The sequence below is a fragment of the Sodiomyces alcalophilus genome, assembly GCF_042370955.1.
Source record: "Sodiomyces alcalophilus JCM 7366 unplaced genomic scaffold ACRALscaffold_1, whole genome shotgun sequence".
Taxonomy (NCBI): domain Eukaryota; kingdom Fungi; phylum Ascomycota; class Sordariomycetes; order Glomerellales; family Plectosphaerellaceae; genus Sodiomyces; species Sodiomyces alcalophilus.
In genome coordinates this window covers 1,133,271-1,151,168 of record NW_027263532.1, presented here as the reverse complement: position 1 = coordinate 1,151,168, position 17,898 = coordinate 1,133,271, and the positions used below count along the sequence as shown (strand labels likewise).

Sequence of the window (17,898 nt, the reverse complement as noted above, 5' to 3'; positions counted from 1 at the left end):
GGAGGGAGGGTTTTAGAATGATAAGATAAGAAAGGTTCCCGTCGTTCAGCTATGGCAGGTATTTATTCGTTTATCCACTCTCCCCCGATATTGCATTATTCTTGTGCGTTTACTGTACATATGCAAGAAGACCCGTGTCACTAACACGGTGTAGGCTAGTACGATATGGGAGAATGGGTCACGGTCAAGGGCTTGGTGTTCATGTGCTACCGCAACTGCTCCTTCCGCATGCCCAAATTTGGCCATCCATCCGTTTTCCTCCTTTTCCATCATCCTTCACCATTCTCCCTCCCACAATCCCCCCAGCCCGATCATCTTCGATGTATCGAGCAGCGGCACAGGCTCTCCGTACAGCCCACCGAAGTACGTCTCATGGTGGTAGTACCGGACGAAGCGTCTTGACGACGCAGAGCACTTTTCCCTTCCGAGCGACAACCCAGCAGCGGAGTCTATCGCAGTCCAGTCGGAATTCTCAACCTCAGTCCTCTCAATCATCTCCCCATTCACCCCAGGGAAGACATTCCGAGCTCCCTGCCCCTCCCCTCAAGTCCTCCATGTATTTCCGTCGCGTCTCCGTCGCCTTGGTATCAGGGCTGGTCGGTTACGGGGCCTGGTACGGCTACAACGGCACCTCCGCAGATCATGGACAGGCACTGTCGCGGGGCTTTACGACTACTACAAACACAATAGACCCGGCCGCGGAGCCCACGCGCCACGTGCTGGTCATTGGCGCCGACCAACTACACAAGGGCACCGTTGTCGGTAACGAGCCCATCTCCAAGATGACGCACCACGACGGCAGGAGAGTTCTCGAGATTATCAATCCCGAGCAGGCCACCGAGGTGTTACGAAAATCCGAGGAGTCCTACTTGGTCAACCGCGGCCAGGGAGTTGTGCGGTATGACTTGGTCCAGCTGCCGAGCAACAACCCTATCGAGGATGATCACGACGAGAAGATTGTTCAGGTTCCGAGCCGCGATGAAGGAGCGTCAAATGCGGACAGCAGTGACTGGATGTTTTGGGGCGTGTTCGACGGTCATGCGTAAGTTTTTTTTCTCTTCTTCTTCAATCCCAGTCTATCATTACTCGGCCACCGGCTAACGAAAGTTTTTCCATTCTAGCGGATGGACCACCTCGGCCAAGCTCCGCCAGACGCTGATCAGCTTCGTGGCCAACCAGCTCAACGAGACCTACAAGGCGGCGGGCCCTGGCATGTTTCCCGCAGCCGAGGCCATTGACAATGCCATCAAGGCTGGCTTCACCAAACTCGACGACGAGATTGTACACCAGAGTGTCGAGAAGGTCTTGCGGTCAGGCTCCAAGACTCTGGCGGCAGAGCTGCTCCAGCCCGCCCTCTCGGGCTCATGCGCTCTTCTCTCCTTCTACGACAGCCGATCCAAACTCCTCCGTGTGGCATGCACCGGCGACTCGCGCGCCGTTCTCGGCCGCCGATCCGAGTCTGGCAAGTGGACCGCCACCCCTCTCTCCGTGGACCAAACCGGAAGCAACCCCGACGAGGTCGCGCGGATGCGGAAGCTCCATCCCGGCGAGCCCGAGGTCATCAAAGCCGGCCGGGTCCTCGGCGGCCTGGAACCCACGCGTGCCTTCGGCGATGCCAGCTACAAATGGAGCCGCGAAGTCTCGACCCGTCTGCGCAATGCCTTCTTCGGACGGACCCCATCTCCCCGCCTGAAGACACCCCCTTACGTCACGGCCGAACCCGTCATCACCACCACCAAGATTGAGCCCGAGAATGGCGACTTCCTCGTCATCGCCACCGATGGCCTTTGGGAGATGCTGACCAACGAGGAGGTCATCGGCCTTGTCGGCAAGTGGATCGAGACCCAGGAAGCCAGCAGCAGCAACAGCGGCTCGTCCAACATGGAGTCGACCTGGTCCAGGCTCTTCGGCTCGTCCAAGAAGGCACAGCTGCCAATCGAACAGGGCGGCGAGAATGCGGAGAAGACGCCCATCCGGCTGCAGCAGTGGGGCATCTCACCCGATGCCCCTGGCAGGTTCGTCGTCAAGGACAAGAACGCAGCCACGCATCTTGTTCGGAACGCTCTCGGCGGTAGGAACGAGGAGCAGGTTTGCTCTCTTCTGACCCTTCCTGCTCCATTTTCCCGTCGGTACCGGTATGTTATCTTCTTTTATACACCCTCCCTTCCCATGGAGCCGTATCCTTTCTTGCGTTCGCTCTCCTGCAGTATGATGACACCAAGGGATCCTACGCCATATGGCAATGAGGATTGCTTTTTCATTTGTACCAATTGTTCCTACTGATCTGCATTCCTTTTTTTTTACTCTGTTATCATTCTCGACCTCTTGATGTATGGAACTTTGTTGACATATACATATCGCCAATAGGGACGACTTGACAGTTGAAGTCATCTTCTTCGGCAACAGCGCGAAGACCGGCGACGGCGACGTGGTTCCCAATGTGGAGGCCATGGCTCCTCTGTCCCAGCCCGTCAAGGCTAAGCTCTAAGTGTCCAATTACCTAGAATGACGAGACCTCTGCCACTTCCAAGTGATGTTATGGAAGGGTCCAAAACTGCAACAGGATGAGAGAGAGGGAGTTGTGAGACCCAAAACACTCAAAGCACCTGATACAAAGCGAGGCATACAGCGAAGAGGGCGTCCCAAGACAGAGCAGAGCGTCACGTTGTTTCTTACAAACTTAATCGTTTTATTTTTGTCGATATTACCCGGTCTTGAAGCTATTGAACTTCAGAACCATCAATAGATACCCTACCTTGCGTTTCATTTCTATATCTTTATGCATCGATGGGCACCTGAGAACTTATACCCTCACTGAGACGCAGGATCATGACCTGGTGTAAGGCGCTGGTAAGTCATTTACTGTAAACTAACGCAAGGACTCGCCCGCGGGGCTTCTCCAAAGGTGGTCTGAGCTGCCCAATGCCCTCCTAATGGATCGACGACAATAACGGAGAGAGAGCCTGTCTCGACCACGATTGAACTGCCCAGTTAGAAAGAGAAGGGACCTGCCATAGCCGCACAACTCCAGCTTCTGCCATTCCCCCCCTGTATCGTGGTGATTGATATCCGAGACCTCGCTACTCTATACGCATTGTGTGGCATCAGAAAAGAACCCCAGAGAAAATGTCAGAGAGACAGACTCCATCCAACTCCGCGCTATGCCATCCATATTCCCGTTATGCAATGTTTCTCTCTTTTTCATTTGGATTCATCTCGAGAATGCCATCTTCGTCGATCAGTACAAGAACAATTGCTGAATTTCCTACTGGTCAAATGCAGAAACAGTTTGTTCAAAATCAGGCGGCACTTTCCATCCGTGGGCGTGTGTTGACCGTTTATAGGCCTGGATGGCCTCGTGGATCCCGTAACTTCTTAGATCGCCGCGGCCATCTCGGAAATTGCGGTCCAGTTGAGCAGGCCGAGGTTCCGTGCTCTCCAGAGCCATGCGAACTTGGAGTAATACGCTCTCCATGGTCAGAACCGGTGACCAACCGGACGTCGTGAGGAGCTCCATGCATATAGCACCGCCGGCCGTGACGTGACCTCCGCCCCCTGAAGAAAACGGTAGGAAACGTGGCTGAATGACACGTACGAAAGGGGGGGACAGCGGAAACTCTGGACCGAACCGTATCTCCAAAACGACACTGGAGACATTGTGGTCATGCATCGCTTTTCCAAGGGGCAGGGAACGGTTGAAGGTGTGCAACTCGACAATCCAGTGGAACAGGTTTTCCATTATCCCAAAGTCAATATACCAGCCAAGTTTGTGGGCCGGGGTACCGACCTGTAGCTTCTGCAGCTTCCGGATCTCCCGGGCCAGCACCTGCTGTCCATGGCCAGCTGCCCACGCCGGGGACGGTAGCTTGGGGAGCGAGGAGTACTTGATGTGACCGGGACGCCATTGGTGCACCACGCCTTCATCCAAGTGAAGAGGCGATTCTGCTGTTGGCGTGGTGCAGTCCTTTCCTCTCTCTATCCCGGCGCCCGATATTAAATGGAAATCGTCATGGTCACCTTCTCCTTGGAATCCAGACGCGATACTAAGAGCGGATTCAGGGTGTGTCGAGGCAGGAATTGGTGTATGGATGGGATGTGCCCCCAGAGGTTGCCGCCGTGAGTGCGGGATGGCGGCTCGAGGAATGCGGATCGTCGCGTCGTTTAAGCCTAGAACCGGGTACAGAGGATCCTGGGAAAGGTAGTCGGCGGCTGTTTGCGATGTCCGCTCAGAGGTGTCAGAGAGGGCCGACACTCCCTCCGTTCCCTTCACGAGGAGATAGCGGCACTGGATCCAGTCGAGATGCTGAAGGACGTAGTGAGGGTGCTGACGGGTAAAGTCCTGTACCTTGTTCACAATCTCACAGAGACTGATGGCAGTTTTGATGTCGAGCAGCGAGTGGGGCCATATATCAGCGCGGCCCCCACTGCTGCGCGTGTAGGACATGCTGGTAGTCAAGCTGGGGCTAAAATAGACGCCATCTCCGTGAGCACGGCCGTGTGTAACCCGGTCGAAGTTCAAGCCCTCGCGGATGATGCCGTGCCAGTTTCCTAAAGGACTGCCGTGCCAGGCAAAAATCGTGGGAGCATCCTTGTGCGCCGAATGAGCCTCTATCGCCTGGTTGAATCGCCTGTCCCGCTCGAGCGAGCCCTGGGCGAAACGGAACTGTACCCAACCCGGGTCTAAGCCGGAAAGTTTTTCGTGCGCCCTGTCTACGGTGCTAGGGGGGAGCCATGTATTATACTTGGTCTGCTTTGGCTGGCAATCAATCTCTACCAACAGTGACCGGTTAGAGGCGACGATCCATCTCAGCAATTTCAATGCAGGCTTGGACAGGAAAGTAGAACCGTCCTTTGTCGAGGCTTCCTTGTGGGAGAACCGCATGCACATGTGCTTGACACTGGGGGTGGTCTGGAGTAACACCATCAGAGCTTGCCTCTGGTGGTCCTGCGAAAGGTCCTCCAAGTCATGACTGTAGGGGTATACTTCCGCAGTCAGCTCGGCTTGCGGGAGGTCCCACTGTGTTGTGATGGAGTGGCAGCATTGCGCCACCTTGTGGGTCTTAAAAAAGCACTCGAACAGCACGACACCCGTGATCTGACATTGGGAGTCAACACGGCAGTGGAAGAGACCCATGGTACGTGCAGACGTGGAAGTAGTTGGGTCGCTGGCTTGTGCACGTGGAGCCAGTACGAACAGATCTCCGGGGCTCAGAAGCGGACAGGTAGGGCTGTCATCCTGGGAGTCAAACGGCCATAGCCGACCGCGTCGCAAATCAGCGCGCATTAGAGGCACCCTGTTGTTGTCGTCCTCTTCGTTCGCCGGTCCCGAGCGCGTGGGCGTGGGCGTGAGCGCGTCCATATGTGCCAGAAATGGCTGCGGGTATAGATGTTGGTCACGGAACCCGGGAACTACGTCTCGCAATTCCGGTCCCAGAATGGGAACTCGCAAGCCGAGACCCTTGGGATATTCGCGCAGCTGCCTGGTGTCCAGGGCGGCATAAAAAAGGCTAATCAGCAGGTCAACAACGTATGGCTGGCGCAGGACCTCGCTTTCTATGTCTGCACCGAGACCGAGGGCCATGTACTGGTACAAACACAGAGGTTCGTCGCAGACGTATGGCTTCATAGCAGGGGACCCGCCGTTGTCCAGCCTGCGATGACAGGTCATGCAATACTGGCTGGCCCCAGTAAAGTAGTACAGGGCAAACTGCATGGCAATGAGGGGTAGGCTGCGTCGACGGGGCTCCTCCAGGAGATTGTCACGATTGAGTGAAGAGCAAGGCGCGGCCGAGATGACAGGCCCGTCATGGCCCCGGAAGGCCTTGTCTCCCAGCGTTTCATAAGCCCTCTCGCGCTCCAGTGCTGGCAGCTGGACCAATTTGTCCAGCTCTTGTTTTGCATGGTCCCAAGACTGGCAGCCCTTTAGGCGAAGATGCAGAAGGGTGCCAAACTCTGCCTTCATCCACATGTCAAGCGAGTGTGAGATGTTCAAGGGTTGAAACTCCCCGTCGGAGTCGTGACCATTGGCGGGAGAGGATATGCCCAGGTCCGAGGTGCTGTTGGCGAATGCCTCGGTCGCTGACGCAAGAGATGGTTTGAACTTGTCGCAAGCGCCGAAGCGAAACTCCAACCCCGCCGAAGAACCGAGTGTGCCGGACGACATGAGAAGAGAGAGGGGCCGATATCCAGATACGTATTTGCATAACAGGACTAGATACTGCTTTGGATTGACTTCCCAGGCGGTCAGAGTCTCTTCCGGTAGGCCCATCATGCTCACGGGCACAGAAAGAGAGAATATGCCATTAGAACCCTGTTCCGTGAGAATGCCGATGCTCATGCCAACCTCTTTCGCCTGGCGTAGGTCGGAAACAAGGGCGGGCGAAATCTCAACGGCGAGCCTGGCTGGGTGATGGCTGACGGTTTGTGGCTCGATACCAAAGGTACCGTCGTCAAAATCGTCCAAAGGGGCTCCAAGAAAATCTTCGTCTTCGTCATAGTCTTGGTCTTCGTCGTCGTAATCATAGTCCTCGTCTACGTCGGTCATCTCCGTATCTCGTGATTGCGGTCCATGTTCTGGGCCAGACCCGTTCTGCGTGAGAGCTGCCTGAAGTTTTGTAGACAGGATTCGCAACGCTTCTACAACCGACTTGTCAGAAGTGACGCCCGAGAGAGAGTCTAGAGCTTTCGCGACTGAGGGTGGCACATTATCGGAATCTGTATATGCTAAGAAGCCAGGATGGTTCGGGTAGCCGTCCACGTAGACAGTAAAGATCCGAATAGGAATCGAAATATCAAGAGTCGGGTGAGTATAGACGAAACAGACTTGACCGTCATCATCTCCTCTCATTACGTCCGAGATGCTTTCGATGCCCGTGCTGGCAGCGGCTTCTACGTCCGCATTGAACTTGCTGCGCGTCATGGTTCCAAGAGAAAGACTGCCACTTTGTCGTCAGATGGTAGGTAGCACTGGGCTTATGGAGGTAACTGTCTCGGATTTATAATAGTCGGAGTATACCTTTGCCGGAGTACTTGCTTGCTGTAGGTAATCCACCGAAAAGGATAAAAAAAGCCTCGTACGCCACAGGCAGGATAGCTAAAGAACAAGTTTCAATGGGGGCCAATGCGGCTCGAGCGGGTTGAGGAAGAGAGGAGCCTGTCTCTGTCCCTGTGGGCTGCCCCTGTGGGCTGCCCCTCCGCAATGTCTCGTTGGGTGAGGCGGGAGAAAGAAAGAGAGAGAGGACGGCCAAAATTGTCCCAAGGGTAGCTGATGGCCAGGAAGTAAATTGATGAAAGAATGAAACCAGGGACCCAAAGCCAACTCGGGGTAGTAAGGTGCCTTCTGACCTGGCAATTGTTCAAGGTAGGTAGGTTACCTAGGTAAGGTACGTATGCTGCTGGCTATGCGTGCCTGAGCCACCGAAGATGGACGAAGGTAGCCTGCCTGGGTCCTGACGTAGAAATAAAAGAGATCACTGGTGTGAAAGTCCAGTAAGAGGTGAAGTGGGAGAGATTTCTCCAGAGGAAATCAATGACAGTCCCAGCAGCGCAATAAAAGCAGGGTGAGCAAGGGAAGGAGAAGGTTGTCTAAGTTGCAGGCAACAGTCGCCCATTTGAGTACCGTACCTCTATTATTGCGAGTGCCTCCGGTCAGTACAGGTCAATGTACAAGGCAGCCGGTACCTTATGCTGGTACTGGTCAGGGACGAACAGGTACAGTACCCCGTGGGAATAGTGTAGAAGTACACGTGCAAAGTCCTACCTGATGCTCCAATGCCTGCCCACTCAATCATTGTCAGATATTGTTATTTGAAGAGACGTACGTACTCGAAAGAGTGGCGTACTGAGGTAGACTTACACGTAGGAGGCAGCGAGCACCACCAAGAGCCATCATGAAAAGCCACCAAGCCACTCACTCGTCTTTCCCCGGGGGAATTCTGGCAATTCCCAGCATCTTAGACACAACATAGATCGATCCCTAATATGTAAGCAAAACCTCGTCACAAAAGACTACAACCAAAGCAAGTCAATCACCCTTACTGGCATAAAAAATAACTCCAAATGAAGTACTAATGTACTAATTTGAGCCTGTTGCCATCCACCGGGCTCCTCGCCAGTGGGTCGTGTCGACTACCTCGGCGGTGAGCTATTCAACATCCCTACGTGTTCTCAAGCGCCGCTCTGTCCCAAGAGCGCAAGGCTATTCAGAAAGTTTACTTCCTCTCACTTGACTCCCCTTATGTTGTTCAGGGCAGCCCCTTACTATGTTGCAATGGGGACAGCAAAAGACCAATCCCCGTCGCTGAGTGCTGCGGACCAGAACACTCCCAAAAGCCCTCATTGGTGAATGGGCCACTGGTTCTTCAGCGAGTTGGGAGATTAGCGGGCCAATCTTGGGCCATGAGCGCAGACATTTTCTTTTGACGGTACTCCGCAAATGTGATGCTGATGTGTGTCCCACGTATGCCGACCAAAAAAAGAGAATGAAGGGATGGGAAGGAAAAAAAAAAAAAGGAGAGACACCAGAGAAGTATGAAGAGAGAACAAAAACTGCCAAAGTATTCTCCCACTGGTTGGTGGTGGCAGCTCGTCCTCGGATGAGCGCAAGCGCAGACCCAGTCCCCTGCCCGAATAACGCCAGGATCAGCTACGATGCGGTGTCAACCATAACTGTTGACGTAGTTGATCCTACAAAGGAGCCAACCCATGGTACTCCTTCGATCCTGGAATATCAAACGCCGGTTTCCTCTAGATCTTTTTGTTCCTTTTTCAAAATTTGGACCTCCCCTAGTTGAACTGGAAAAGTACGCTGATGGACTCGCCGTGGTGCACGCGCCGGATGGCTTCGGCGAACACGGGGGATACTGAACAACAGCTGCTTTTTAGCGCACGAACCTTTTGCCCAAAGTTTTCTGCAACTCGCTTACCGTCCAAAATCGCAAGCTTGGGACACAGCCGCCTATGATCAATTTGCGGCACCGTGTTGGTTACGATCAACTTGTCGATGGCCGACGCATTGATGCGAGGAATGGCATCGCCGCTAAGAATACCGTGGGTGACCAGGGCGTAGATGGCTGTCGCTCCCTCTTTCTTAAGCAGCTTGGCGGCTCGGGTAATGGTGTTGCCCGTGTCGATCAAATCGTCGATGAGAATGCATACCCTGTCTCGGACGTCTCCTACTAGCATCATGCTGGCATTGCGCAGCTCGCTGTACTTGGTGGGACGGCGCTCCTTTAAGACAGTAGTGTCAATCGTCGGCCTTTAGGACTCTAGGTTATTTAGTTCGATTCATACCTTGTGGATGAGCGCAAAATCCATGTCGAGCTCGTCGGCCACAGCAGTGGCCCGTTTGGCTCCTCCTGCATCAGGGCTGATCACGACAGCCTCCTTGTAGTTGGGAATATGCTGTTGGATGTACCTCTTCAAAAGAGGCTTCCCGTAGAGGTTGTCTACCGGGACGTCGAAGAAGCCCTGATACTGAGGATCATGCAGGTCCATCCTAGACTCGGTTAGCACATCCTGCTCCGACACGCCCCGCGGGTCCAACCAAGGTAATGCGGCAGATAGGACCCTCCGGAGCTGAAAGAAAAAAAGGACTAGGCGGCCGAATTGACGATCTCGAGAATCAGAGGATGGTACTCACGTAATCTATTCAGAGCGTTAGTAATATTGCATAACACGAATGTCATGCACAGGAAGTTCTGGGCATGCCGAAAGAAAGGACGGCTCCTCCCATGCAGGGCGTGTCACCAGGCACTCACCACATGATCAGCGCCAGCGCAGGTCAAAAGGTCTGCAACCAGGGTGCCAGCCTGGGCGACCCATTGCTTATAGCCCGGCTTCGACTTAAAATTGGCGAGGAGGTTGTGATTCTCGTAATCGTGCGTGGTGTAGTTGAACGTGGATGAGCTGGAGCTCGTGCTACGGCGCTCAAGACTTGTCGGGGTCTGAGGCTCGTCAGACTTGTTGTGGCCTGTGCCATTGACACCGTTCTCCACAAGCTTGGTCCTAGCAAGTTTTGTATCCAATCCGTTGATGTCGGGGCCAAGCGACTGGGTCCTCGTGACACCGGGGTGGGGAGTACCAGGGACGCTTTCGAAGGTGTAGCCGTTATTAGTCGAGGTGCTTGCCTTCGATAGGGGTGCGCCGGCTTTCTTGTAGGGAACATCGGGCTGTCGCGAGTAGGGAAACAAGGGCATGACAGCGGTGACCCTCTTGGCGGAGCCGGTCTTGCAGGCGGATATCATGATGCAGAGGTCGATGAAGCCGTCGTTGACTGAGTCGGCAGCGGACTGGATGATATAGACGTCCTTGCCTCGCACGGAGTCTTTGATCTCGCACCGACTCTCGCCCGAGGAGAACTTGGTAAGGGTACGCTCGCCGGGTGCTATGCCGAGGTTGTTGCAAACATTATCGACGAGCTCCGGGTGGGAGTTTCCACCGAGGATGACAATGTTCCTAACCATTGCGACCGACGATATTGAACAGGAGCCTCAGCCTTATAGTAAGGGTGACTTGAGCTGGTGGCACAGGTGGCAGAAGTGGAACGAGATAGTGTTGTAACCGAATCGAGGGAGATTTGACTCGTGGGGCCTAGTTAGATGTTCTTTTTTCTTTTTTTTTCCGGATTTGAACTCGTCGGTTCCGCTGGATGGACTTCAATTCCGTAATGTCTTCGCGTGCGGGCTGATCTGGCTTCGAGGGAATATAGCAGCAGCGTCAGGCAAGATGTTCCGAGGAAGACTTGACCGAGAAAAATCGTGTTTCTGTGGACGACCGGGGTCTCGACCTAGGCGACGTCACCGCATATGCGGACGAGTCAATGCCGAGTATCGGCGCAGGACGGAGCTGATATAGAGAGGGAGACGGAGAGCGATTGCCTGTAGCTTGCTAAGATAGACAAGGCTTGTTTGGGGTCAGAACTAAAGCGGCAGCATGTTGGGAGGTGGAAAGAACGATGGTAGTAATAAACGGGTGAAGAAGTTGCGGGGCAATCTATGTACAAAGGGTATGGGGCATGAAGGGTTGATTCAGGATCGGTGAAAGGGCTCCGGACTGGAAAAAAAAAAGCTTGACCTCGGTGGGGTCTGTAGGTACTTCGCGGAGACGTACCTTTTTGCAACCCATCGGATTATGCATACAACTAGCGTACCAGCGACGACGGTTTATTAGCCACAGTCCTGATGTTTTATGATTATATTATGATCATATTATGTTATGAATGGTATATAAGAACCTATCGCCTTCGGTAGTTATATAGCATAGACCCTGTTTCGGAGGCACGTTGTACCGCTCTGTTTAGGTTCTATCCGGTCATTTCCGATGGTTATTCTCTATCTTCAGTCTCTTTTATTAGTCATATTCTTCATTTCAGCCGTATGTCACATGACAATACGAAACATATCACCGACAACTTCGGTCCTTGTCATCGGATTGTAACTTCCCTCGCTTCGGCCCAAATGAGAATACCTTGGAGTCAATTAGATCATACCAAGCCATCTCCACGCTCAGCTTCATGGCAGACGCGCAAGTCGAGACTTCTCCTATACAGATGCAAACGAAGTGAAGGCAACTGCACTGGCAACAACTGTGTTAAAAGATGTCAATGTCCCGATCATCTATTTTGCAGTAAGATCAAGGGCAGAGATGTCTTAGTACGGGAGAGGATGCTGGTGTCGGGTGCATGTCAAGATCCGGACCCCTCGACGAGAGGACTTCGCAGCGCTCGATCTGTCCGAAGACGTTCTAAATAACATCGTTTTCTGGGACGATTTGTATGAAGTCTAACGTCGCAGCAAAAACGACTGATCACATCCATCACAATGCTTTCTACTCCTGGCTCAAGACAAGCCTATATCATAGCTAGATTGAATCTATATAATGCAGCTGTGCTATACCATAGTACAATGCCGTGGCATCAAACTATTTTTACGGCGATGGCGCTGATACACTTAATAGGGGGATGAACGTAAGAGTCGTCAGCCATAGACTCCTGAGGTCCATACCGCCGCGCTGCAATAATGTGATTAGAAATTGATGAGATCTATCTCAAGACATGCTTGTCAACATAAAAAGAAAAACTCCAGAGCCACCTACATCAGCACACATGGCCGGGAAACCGACAAACTGATTTTCGACCTACTGCAAAGAGCGGCGTCGTATGCACGAAGGGCCCAATTGAGGCCCTCTTTGTAACTGGACTCGAGGTAGCGATCCATGTGGAGTCTAAAAATACCTCCGCCCCAAAACAACCCCCAAAGAGGTAGAAACACATGGGTACCTCCAAGAATTTATGCTTCAGCCTGATTGGATTCTGCCACTTTGTACGTATTCGTACCTTTTGAAGTGACGCCACCGCCACCACGAGCTTCGTGTGTTCGAATCCGTGGACTTGAAGAACGTGTCACGGCAGTCCGGAGTCCCAAAGTGAGTCAAAATCAGGACGCTTTCCATAACCCACACGTTGCATCACTGTACCGTTTAGCCGGGCTTTCGGGTTTGAATTGTAATTTATTCCAAAACTGTCATGTCCAAGTACCTAGGTGACTGGCTAATTCTACCCAGGGTTCGAGGATTTCTCTGTCTGTCAACCGCAGGTTACCGCCATTCGCCATGAAAATCCTCGATTCTCAATCCGCCGTCTTGACAAATTATGAGGTTATCCACCACGTCACCCAAGTGCCCATGGGCAGCAAGCGGACGGGAAGAAAAGGGCCAGCGAACTATGAGACTCTTCGGAAAGAAGTACGGTCATACTGCCATGATAATCCCGGCCCATCACCCCTTTTCTCGATCCTCGGTCCGTTGACAACTTACCCGCAGCTCATTCAATATCTCACTACCCCACCGAGTCCCCTGAGCCAGAAGCCCATGCCTTACACCGAGAAAGGCATCCCAGAACTCATGCAACGTCTCCGGCCCTACGATCTGGCCAAGGGCGAGCTCATCATGATCTTTAACCTCCGGCCAGCCAACGTCGTGGCGCTCAACACCATCCTGGAAGAAATGAGCGACCGCTTCAGCGAAGACCAGCAGAGCGAGATAATCACCATCGTCGCCGATGTACTCGGCAGCTTTCCTCCTGCCCAGGAAACCGACCCTGCACAGTCGGGCGAAGGAAACGGAGATGTTCCTGCGGAGAACGGGGCGTCCTAGGGGAACCTGTCCACGAGCGTCGACGACCTACAGCTGAGCTTAGGAGCTCTCGATTTACGTTCCGACTAAGGGGTCCTAGTCTTATCTCCCTTTTCTCCGCTCGTCGCTCAAATTCCTCGTTGGATTTCGGGACGACGCAGGCGGCGCCTAAGCATTGCTCCCAAGTCCGTTGTTTATAAGCGAGCCCAGGATATCTCCCCGGTTATATTGGCCCAGCGTCTAGAGCTGGCCAGAAGACATATCCCGAAACGCACGGCATGACATTGCGACGATAAGCAGGTGTTGTCATTGGGGGCCGACGTCTCACTGGTGCCACGCCCTAGACATGGGCCGCGGGACGAGCGTGTATGGGCACGGTTGACAGGGTATTAAGCATACCTTTCTTCATCTGTTGGTACGGGCCTGATGAACGGGATGAGATTAGGAGGTATTTTATAGGTAAAGTATGGAAGGGATCCGGATTCCAAGTATCCTTTGCGATGGGAAGGAGGCCACTCAAGCGAACTCATGAAACCAACGACGGGCAGCTGTTCAAGTAGGCAGTTTAGAACAGACAGTATAATGTATTAACGAGCCTCATCTGGGCTACATGGATTGGGTGCACATGGATTTGGCCGATTCTTGGGGAGCAATCAGGCACGTTGGAGCGACTGTACCGTACCCATGTGATCTGCCTACTTTTTCTAACTGATTTCCAATAATGCACCAAGAGGAACCACGGCATTACTGTCCATCTTACTGAAGGCGCAAAAAGCCCTTGCCATGAGAATCAGAGAGAGCTCGTGAGATAAAGGTAGGAAACGTAGAACGTGGACAGATGCGGGACATCAGGGATGCAAGCCACACCGACGACACAGCCACATGACTCGACTGTATCGATGTGGCTGGTTAAGGGAGAGGGGCTTCTTTTTTTTTCCCCTATGCTCATCTAAATTCTCAACTCAGAAGCTATAACGATTTCTTTGCACCTTATCTCGCCGACGAGTAACATCACTCCACTTCGGTTCTTTTTTTCCCATGTTTGACGTATGAGGGCTGTGAGAAGCCTCTGTGCCGCCCGGCCTCAGACAAAATTAGCTTGGCTTCATGACCCGACTTTGAGCGCTGCATATTTGCATCCGTCTACAGTCTTACAGCAATTTGGCAAGCGGCAATTTACGAGCGACTCGTCCGTCAAGCCTAAAGCAAAAATGGCCGGGTCCGGGGAACAGCATAACTATGATACCTGGGAAAAGGACCGCCTCATCTCGCATATCCGCATGTTGGAGAGCCAGTTAAACCAACAGCCCAATATTCCCGCCGCGTCATTGTCCGCATCTGCTCCGACGACAGCCACAGCCACCGGCGACGCCCAGCCTCCGCCCGCCAAAAAGCGCAAAAAGGGGGCCGACCGGGTCGACCAGTCGCGCTACTCAAGTCGCTTCATCGCCCTGAAGCTGGCCTACCTCGGCAAGAACTACGGCGGCTTCGAGCACCAACCCTCGTCCAACATACCGACTATCGAATCCACGCTCTGGGCCGCCCTCACAAGGGCCTGCCTCGTCTTTCCCAAGGATGGCGGCGGCAAGGACGCGCCGGTCGACTTTGACAGTTGCGAGTACTCCAAATGCGGGCGCACGGATAGGGGCGTTAGCGCATTCGGCCAGGTCATCGGGCTGCGGGTCAGGAGTAACCGACCGTTGCCCAAGAAGCGGGAGGCTGAGGCGGCCGAAAGCGAAGGACGCCCTGAGGTCCAGCAGCAACAGCAGCAGCAGGATGTCAGTATGACGGGCGTGAGCGAGTCCAAATCGGAAGAAGCAGCCCAGAGCCAAGCGCAGGCGATCGAAGAAGCTCCCTGGGATGATAGCAAGGAGCTAGACTACTGCAAGATTCTCAATCGATTGCTGCCCAAGGACATCCGTGTACTGGCCTGGTGTCCGTCCCCCCCCCCGGGCTTCTCGGCCCGCTTCTCGTGCACCGAGAGGCAATACCGCTATTTCTTCACTCAGCCGGCCTTCAACCCCACACAGGTGCAGGGGTCCTCGTCCTCAGCGACGGCGGGGTGGCTCGACATCGACGCCATGAGGGAGGCCGCGCGCCGGTTCATAGGGCGCCACGATTTCCGCAACTTTTGCAAGGTGGACGGCAGCAAGCAGCTCACCAACTTTGAGCGCGTCATGTACGACGCCGACGTAGTCCAAGTGCAAGACGCGTCCTCGGCGCTCCCTTACCTGTCCGAGCTCGGCGTCGGCGCCGGCGTCGCGCCGGGCGAGCCACTTCCCAAGGTATACTCGTTCAACGTGCGCGGGTCGGCATTCCTCTGGCACCAGATCCGGCACATGGTGGCCGTGCTCTTCATCGTGGGACAGGGCCTGGAGCCGCCCTCAATCGTTTCGGAGCTGCTAGACGTGGAGCGAAACCCGCGCAAACCGAGCTACGAGATGGCGCACGAGGTCCCCCTCGTGTTCTGGGATTGCGTCTTCCCCGACGGCGACGGCGGGACTGACGGACTGCGGTGGGTGTACGACGCGGAAGAGAACCGACACGCTTGGGGCGGGGTGCTGGATGCCCTCTGGGAGGAATGGCGCGAGCGCAAGATGGACGAGCTCCTGGCGAGCAGACTGCTCGATCACGTGGCGCGACTAGGTCAGAAGGAGGGAGGAGTGGGAGGAGAAGCGGGGGAAAACAAGCCTCAGGCCAAGCAGAGCGTGGTACAGAAGGTGTTCACGGGCGGGGACAACGCTAAGAGAGCGGGGACCTTTGTGCCGTTGCTAAAGCGAAGCAAAGCGCCGTCGCCAGAGGAGGTCAATGACCGGTGGGCGCAGCGCAAGGGGTTCGAGTCCGCCGAAGCGATGCGAAACAAGGGCGATTGGCGGAGCATCATCAAGGAGGAGAAGAACAACCGCCGTGCTGCATCGGAAATAGGCAATGGTGACGAGTAGTGGAAAGGGTTTTCTTCTCCATTGACCACGCAAGTACGCAACGCTATAGAAACGAAAATAGAAATAAAACGGGAGCATATTCTTGTTCCACTCGCACCACCTAGCTCCCATGTATGCCCCAAGAGAGCCCATCATCACTGTTAGCCTTTCCCTTCCTCGGCCTCGTAGAGACACCCGCGCACTCCCCTCCACACCGTCTCTACAATGTGCCGCCTGGGCAACAGGCGTGGGAAGACGACAACGACATCCTCCTCCCCTTCAACCACGACGATGAGATAGTGCCGGACCTCGAACCCGCGAAAAGCCTCGTTGATGAGCACGTCGCGGATCTTCTCCGTGGGTATGAACCGCGTGGCGTTCCGAGAGAGATATGTCCCCCCGGAAGAACTCGTCTGAACACCCAGGCCACGCAGCACGAGAAGGCGTTCTGTGACGTGGAGCCGACGGAGAGCGAGGTGGACAAGTATTACGGCTAGCGGGATCAGGACGGGCGTCGGGATCGCGGCGGCGGCGCGCGAGGCGAGGAGTCCCGGGGGGGAGAGAACGACGGCTCGCAAGGCGGATTGGATGGTGTCTTCCCAGGGAAGGGGGAAAGGAGGACTGGGGAATGGCGACGTGGTATCTGGCGTGTGGAGACGGTATTTGCACCCGAGGAGAAAGAGGGCCGTCACGCCGGCGAAGAGGCGGAGCGGGAGGAGGGCGAGGAGGACGAGGCGGTAGAGCAGGGTCGGCGCGGGAGCAGTGGTGACTGTGTATTCGGCCGTTGTCGGGGACGGTCGGCGGACGAGGAGATGTGGTTTTGTCGTGAGCATGGTGAATGGGGCGGAGGGACTATCGTGTCGGTTGCCAGAGAGTTGACGACGTGGGCAAGTGTCGCAGGTGGTTGGAACCTGGGTGCCGCGTAGGCTAGGAAGAGAGTCGTCACGGAAATGGACGGTGATGCATTGCCATTTCCGTTTATGAAAGAGGAAAAAAGAAGAAAAACAAAAAGAGAGGATTGACAAGGCCTCCTCCTCAATGGCCAACGGAGACCTGTGATGGGCGCAATTGATCGAATGTCACGAAACTCGAAACTCGGAAGGACGGAATCTCGAAGCGCCGATGACCGACTTGAAGTATGTAGCTATGTACCACTGACTAATCAGTGTGTGGGCCCATGCCCCCAAGGGTATATAGGCCACATTTATCACGAATTCTTTCGGCTGTAATGGCCCAACGGGGAAAGCGCTCGCAACTCTCAGTTCGACCGACCCAGTCCCATTTCGAACCCCCCAGCCGGCGCCCAACACGAATGCTGCGGTGGCCGTCCACTCGCTTGGGTAACCAGCGATGCTGCGTACGGCCCTAAGCAATGGAGATTACCCTTGAGGGAGGCTTCACTCTGCAGAGACATCTCCACCGTCGCGTGGCGTGTTGGATTGCGATCGCTGGGGGTATGGGTAGGAGGGTTGAGATGGAGTAGACGACTCCAATTATTTTTTTCTCTTTTTTTTTTTTTTTTTTTTTTTTTTGACTTGACGTCGAAGATCCGCTCCCTCCTCCCTCCCCTCTTCAAGTCAGGTAGGTAATTGCGGGCAATCTTCACGGAGCATAACGACGATCCATCTATACAAATCCATCGCTTAGTACATACAATATTCTCACAAAAAATCTCAGACGAAAACGAACCACTTCGATCCAACTCAACTACCTACTACGAACTACTACGACTTTTCTAACCCTCTTCCACCCCATAGATGCCGCGAGGCAACATGTAACCTGGCCCGGCCCCTTCCTCGGCATTACTTTCTGTGTTTTGTTTCCACCCACCTATCTCTTCCTCATC

The 17,898-nt window shown here is 54.2% G+C and overlaps 8 protein-coding genes across 8 annotated transcripts; 3 read left to right on the top strand and 5 right to left on the bottom strand.

Moving 5' to 3' along the window:
- Positions 1 to 554: 554 nt before the first annotated feature.
- On the top strand, positions 555 to 2,488 carry ACRALDRAFT_2023809 (uncharacterized protein; the record flags this gene model as incomplete). The annotated part of the gene is made up of 3 exons (XM_071020166.1): positions 555 to 1,042; positions 1,122 to 2,135; positions 2,368 to 2,488. 3 exons carry the CDS (start codon positions 555 to 557, stop codon positions 2,486 to 2,488), a joined length of 1,623 nt encoding a protein of 540 aa, XP_070878687.1.
- Positions 2,489 to 3,265: 777 nt separating this feature from the next.
- On the bottom strand, positions 3,266 to 6,919 carry ACRALDRAFT_2023808 (uncharacterized protein; the record flags this gene model as incomplete). Its single annotated transcript, XM_071020165.1, has 1 exon — positions 3,266 to 6,919. The coding sequence occupies one exon, from the start codon at positions 6,917 to 6,919 to the stop codon at positions 3,266 to 3,268; it is 3,654 nt and encodes a 1,217-aa protein (XP_070878686.1).
- A 1,131-nt stretch (positions 6,920 to 8,050) lies between these two features.
- ACRALDRAFT_1046950 (uncharacterized protein) lies at positions 8,051 to 10,993 on the bottom strand. Its single transcript, XM_071015474.1, has 5 exons — positions 9,759 to 10,993; positions 9,661 to 9,665; positions 9,292 to 9,496; positions 8,925 to 9,228; positions 8,051 to 8,861 (listed from the first exon to the last, which is right to left on the bottom strand). Exons 1-5 carry the CDS (start codon positions 10,461 to 10,463, stop codon positions 8,785 to 8,787), a joined length of 1,296 nt encoding a protein of 431 aa, XP_070878685.1. The 5' UTR covers positions 10,464 to 10,993; the 3' UTR covers positions 8,051 to 8,784.
- A 407-nt stretch (positions 10,994 to 11,400) lies between these two features.
- Positions 11,401 to 12,215, bottom strand: ACRALDRAFT_206234 (uncharacterized protein; the record flags this gene model as incomplete). The annotated part of the gene is made up of 7 exons (XM_071021995.1): positions 11,401 to 11,540; positions 11,576 to 11,615; positions 11,656 to 11,742; positions 11,786 to 11,801; positions 11,966 to 12,044; positions 12,079 to 12,089; positions 12,121 to 12,215. The coding sequence occupies 7 exons, from the start codon at positions 12,213 to 12,215 to the stop codon at positions 11,401 to 11,403; spliced, it is 468 nt and encodes a 155-aa protein (XP_070878684.1).
- A 167-nt stretch (positions 12,216 to 12,382) lies between these two features.
- On the top strand, positions 12,383 to 13,754 carry ACRALDRAFT_1074136 (uncharacterized protein). The gene is made up of 3 exons (XM_071018205.1): positions 12,383 to 12,502; positions 12,562 to 12,741; positions 12,820 to 13,754. Exons 2-3 carry the CDS (start codon positions 12,610 to 12,612, stop codon positions 13,150 to 13,152), a joined length of 465 nt encoding a protein of 154 aa, XP_070878683.1. The 5' UTR covers positions 12,383 to 12,502; positions 12,562 to 12,609; the 3' UTR covers positions 13,153 to 13,754.
- ACRALDRAFT_206236 (uncharacterized protein) lies at positions 13,300 to 14,143 on the bottom strand (the record flags this gene model as incomplete). Its single annotated transcript, XM_071021997.1, has 7 exons — positions 13,300 to 13,371; positions 13,407 to 13,458; positions 13,531 to 13,656; positions 13,742 to 13,802; positions 13,859 to 13,908; positions 13,955 to 14,017; positions 14,121 to 14,143. 7 exons carry the CDS (start codon positions 14,141 to 14,143, stop codon positions 13,300 to 13,302), a joined length of 447 nt encoding a protein of 148 aa, XP_070878682.1.
- Positions 14,144 to 14,342: 199 nt separating this feature from the next.
- Positions 14,343 to 16,073, top strand: ACRALDRAFT_2096141 (uncharacterized protein; the record flags this gene model as incomplete). Its single annotated transcript, XM_071022769.1, has 1 exon — positions 14,343 to 16,073. The coding sequence occupies one exon, from the start codon at positions 14,343 to 14,345 to the stop codon at positions 16,071 to 16,073; it is 1,731 nt and encodes a 576-aa protein (XP_070878681.1).
- A 140-nt stretch (positions 16,074 to 16,213) lies between these two features.
- ACRALDRAFT_2038475 (uncharacterized protein) lies at positions 16,214 to 16,885 on the bottom strand (the record flags this gene model as incomplete). Its single annotated transcript, XM_071020885.1, has 1 exon — positions 16,214 to 16,885. One exon carries the CDS (start codon positions 16,883 to 16,885, stop codon positions 16,214 to 16,216), a length of 672 nt encoding a protein of 223 aa, XP_070878680.1.
- Positions 16,886 to 17,898: the final 1,013 nt, after the last annotated feature.

Excerpts from the sequence above, each read along its gene's own strand:
- ACRALDRAFT_1046950 (XM_071015474.1), bottom strand. The coding sequence starts at position 10,463 with ATGGTTAGGAACATTGTCATCCTCGGTGGAAACTCCCACCCGGAGCTC. Across the intron at positions 9,229-9,291 it reads ATTTTGCGCTCATCCACAAG|GAGCGCCGTCCCACCAAGTA; the intron begins GTATGAATCGAA and ends ACTGTCTTAAAG. Across the intron at positions 8,862-8,924 it reads CAAGCTTGCGATTTTGGACG|TATCCCCCGTGTTCGCCGAA; the intron begins GTAAGCGAGTTG and ends GCTGTTGTTCAG.
- ACRALDRAFT_1074136 (XM_071018205.1), top strand. The coding sequence starts at position 12,610 with ATGAAAATCCTCGATTCTCAATCCGCCGTCTTGACAAATTATGAGGTT. Across the intron at positions 12,742-12,819 it reads ATGAGACTCTTCGGAAAGAA|CTCATTCAATATCTCACTAC; the intron begins GTACGGTCATAC and ends ACTTACCCGCAG.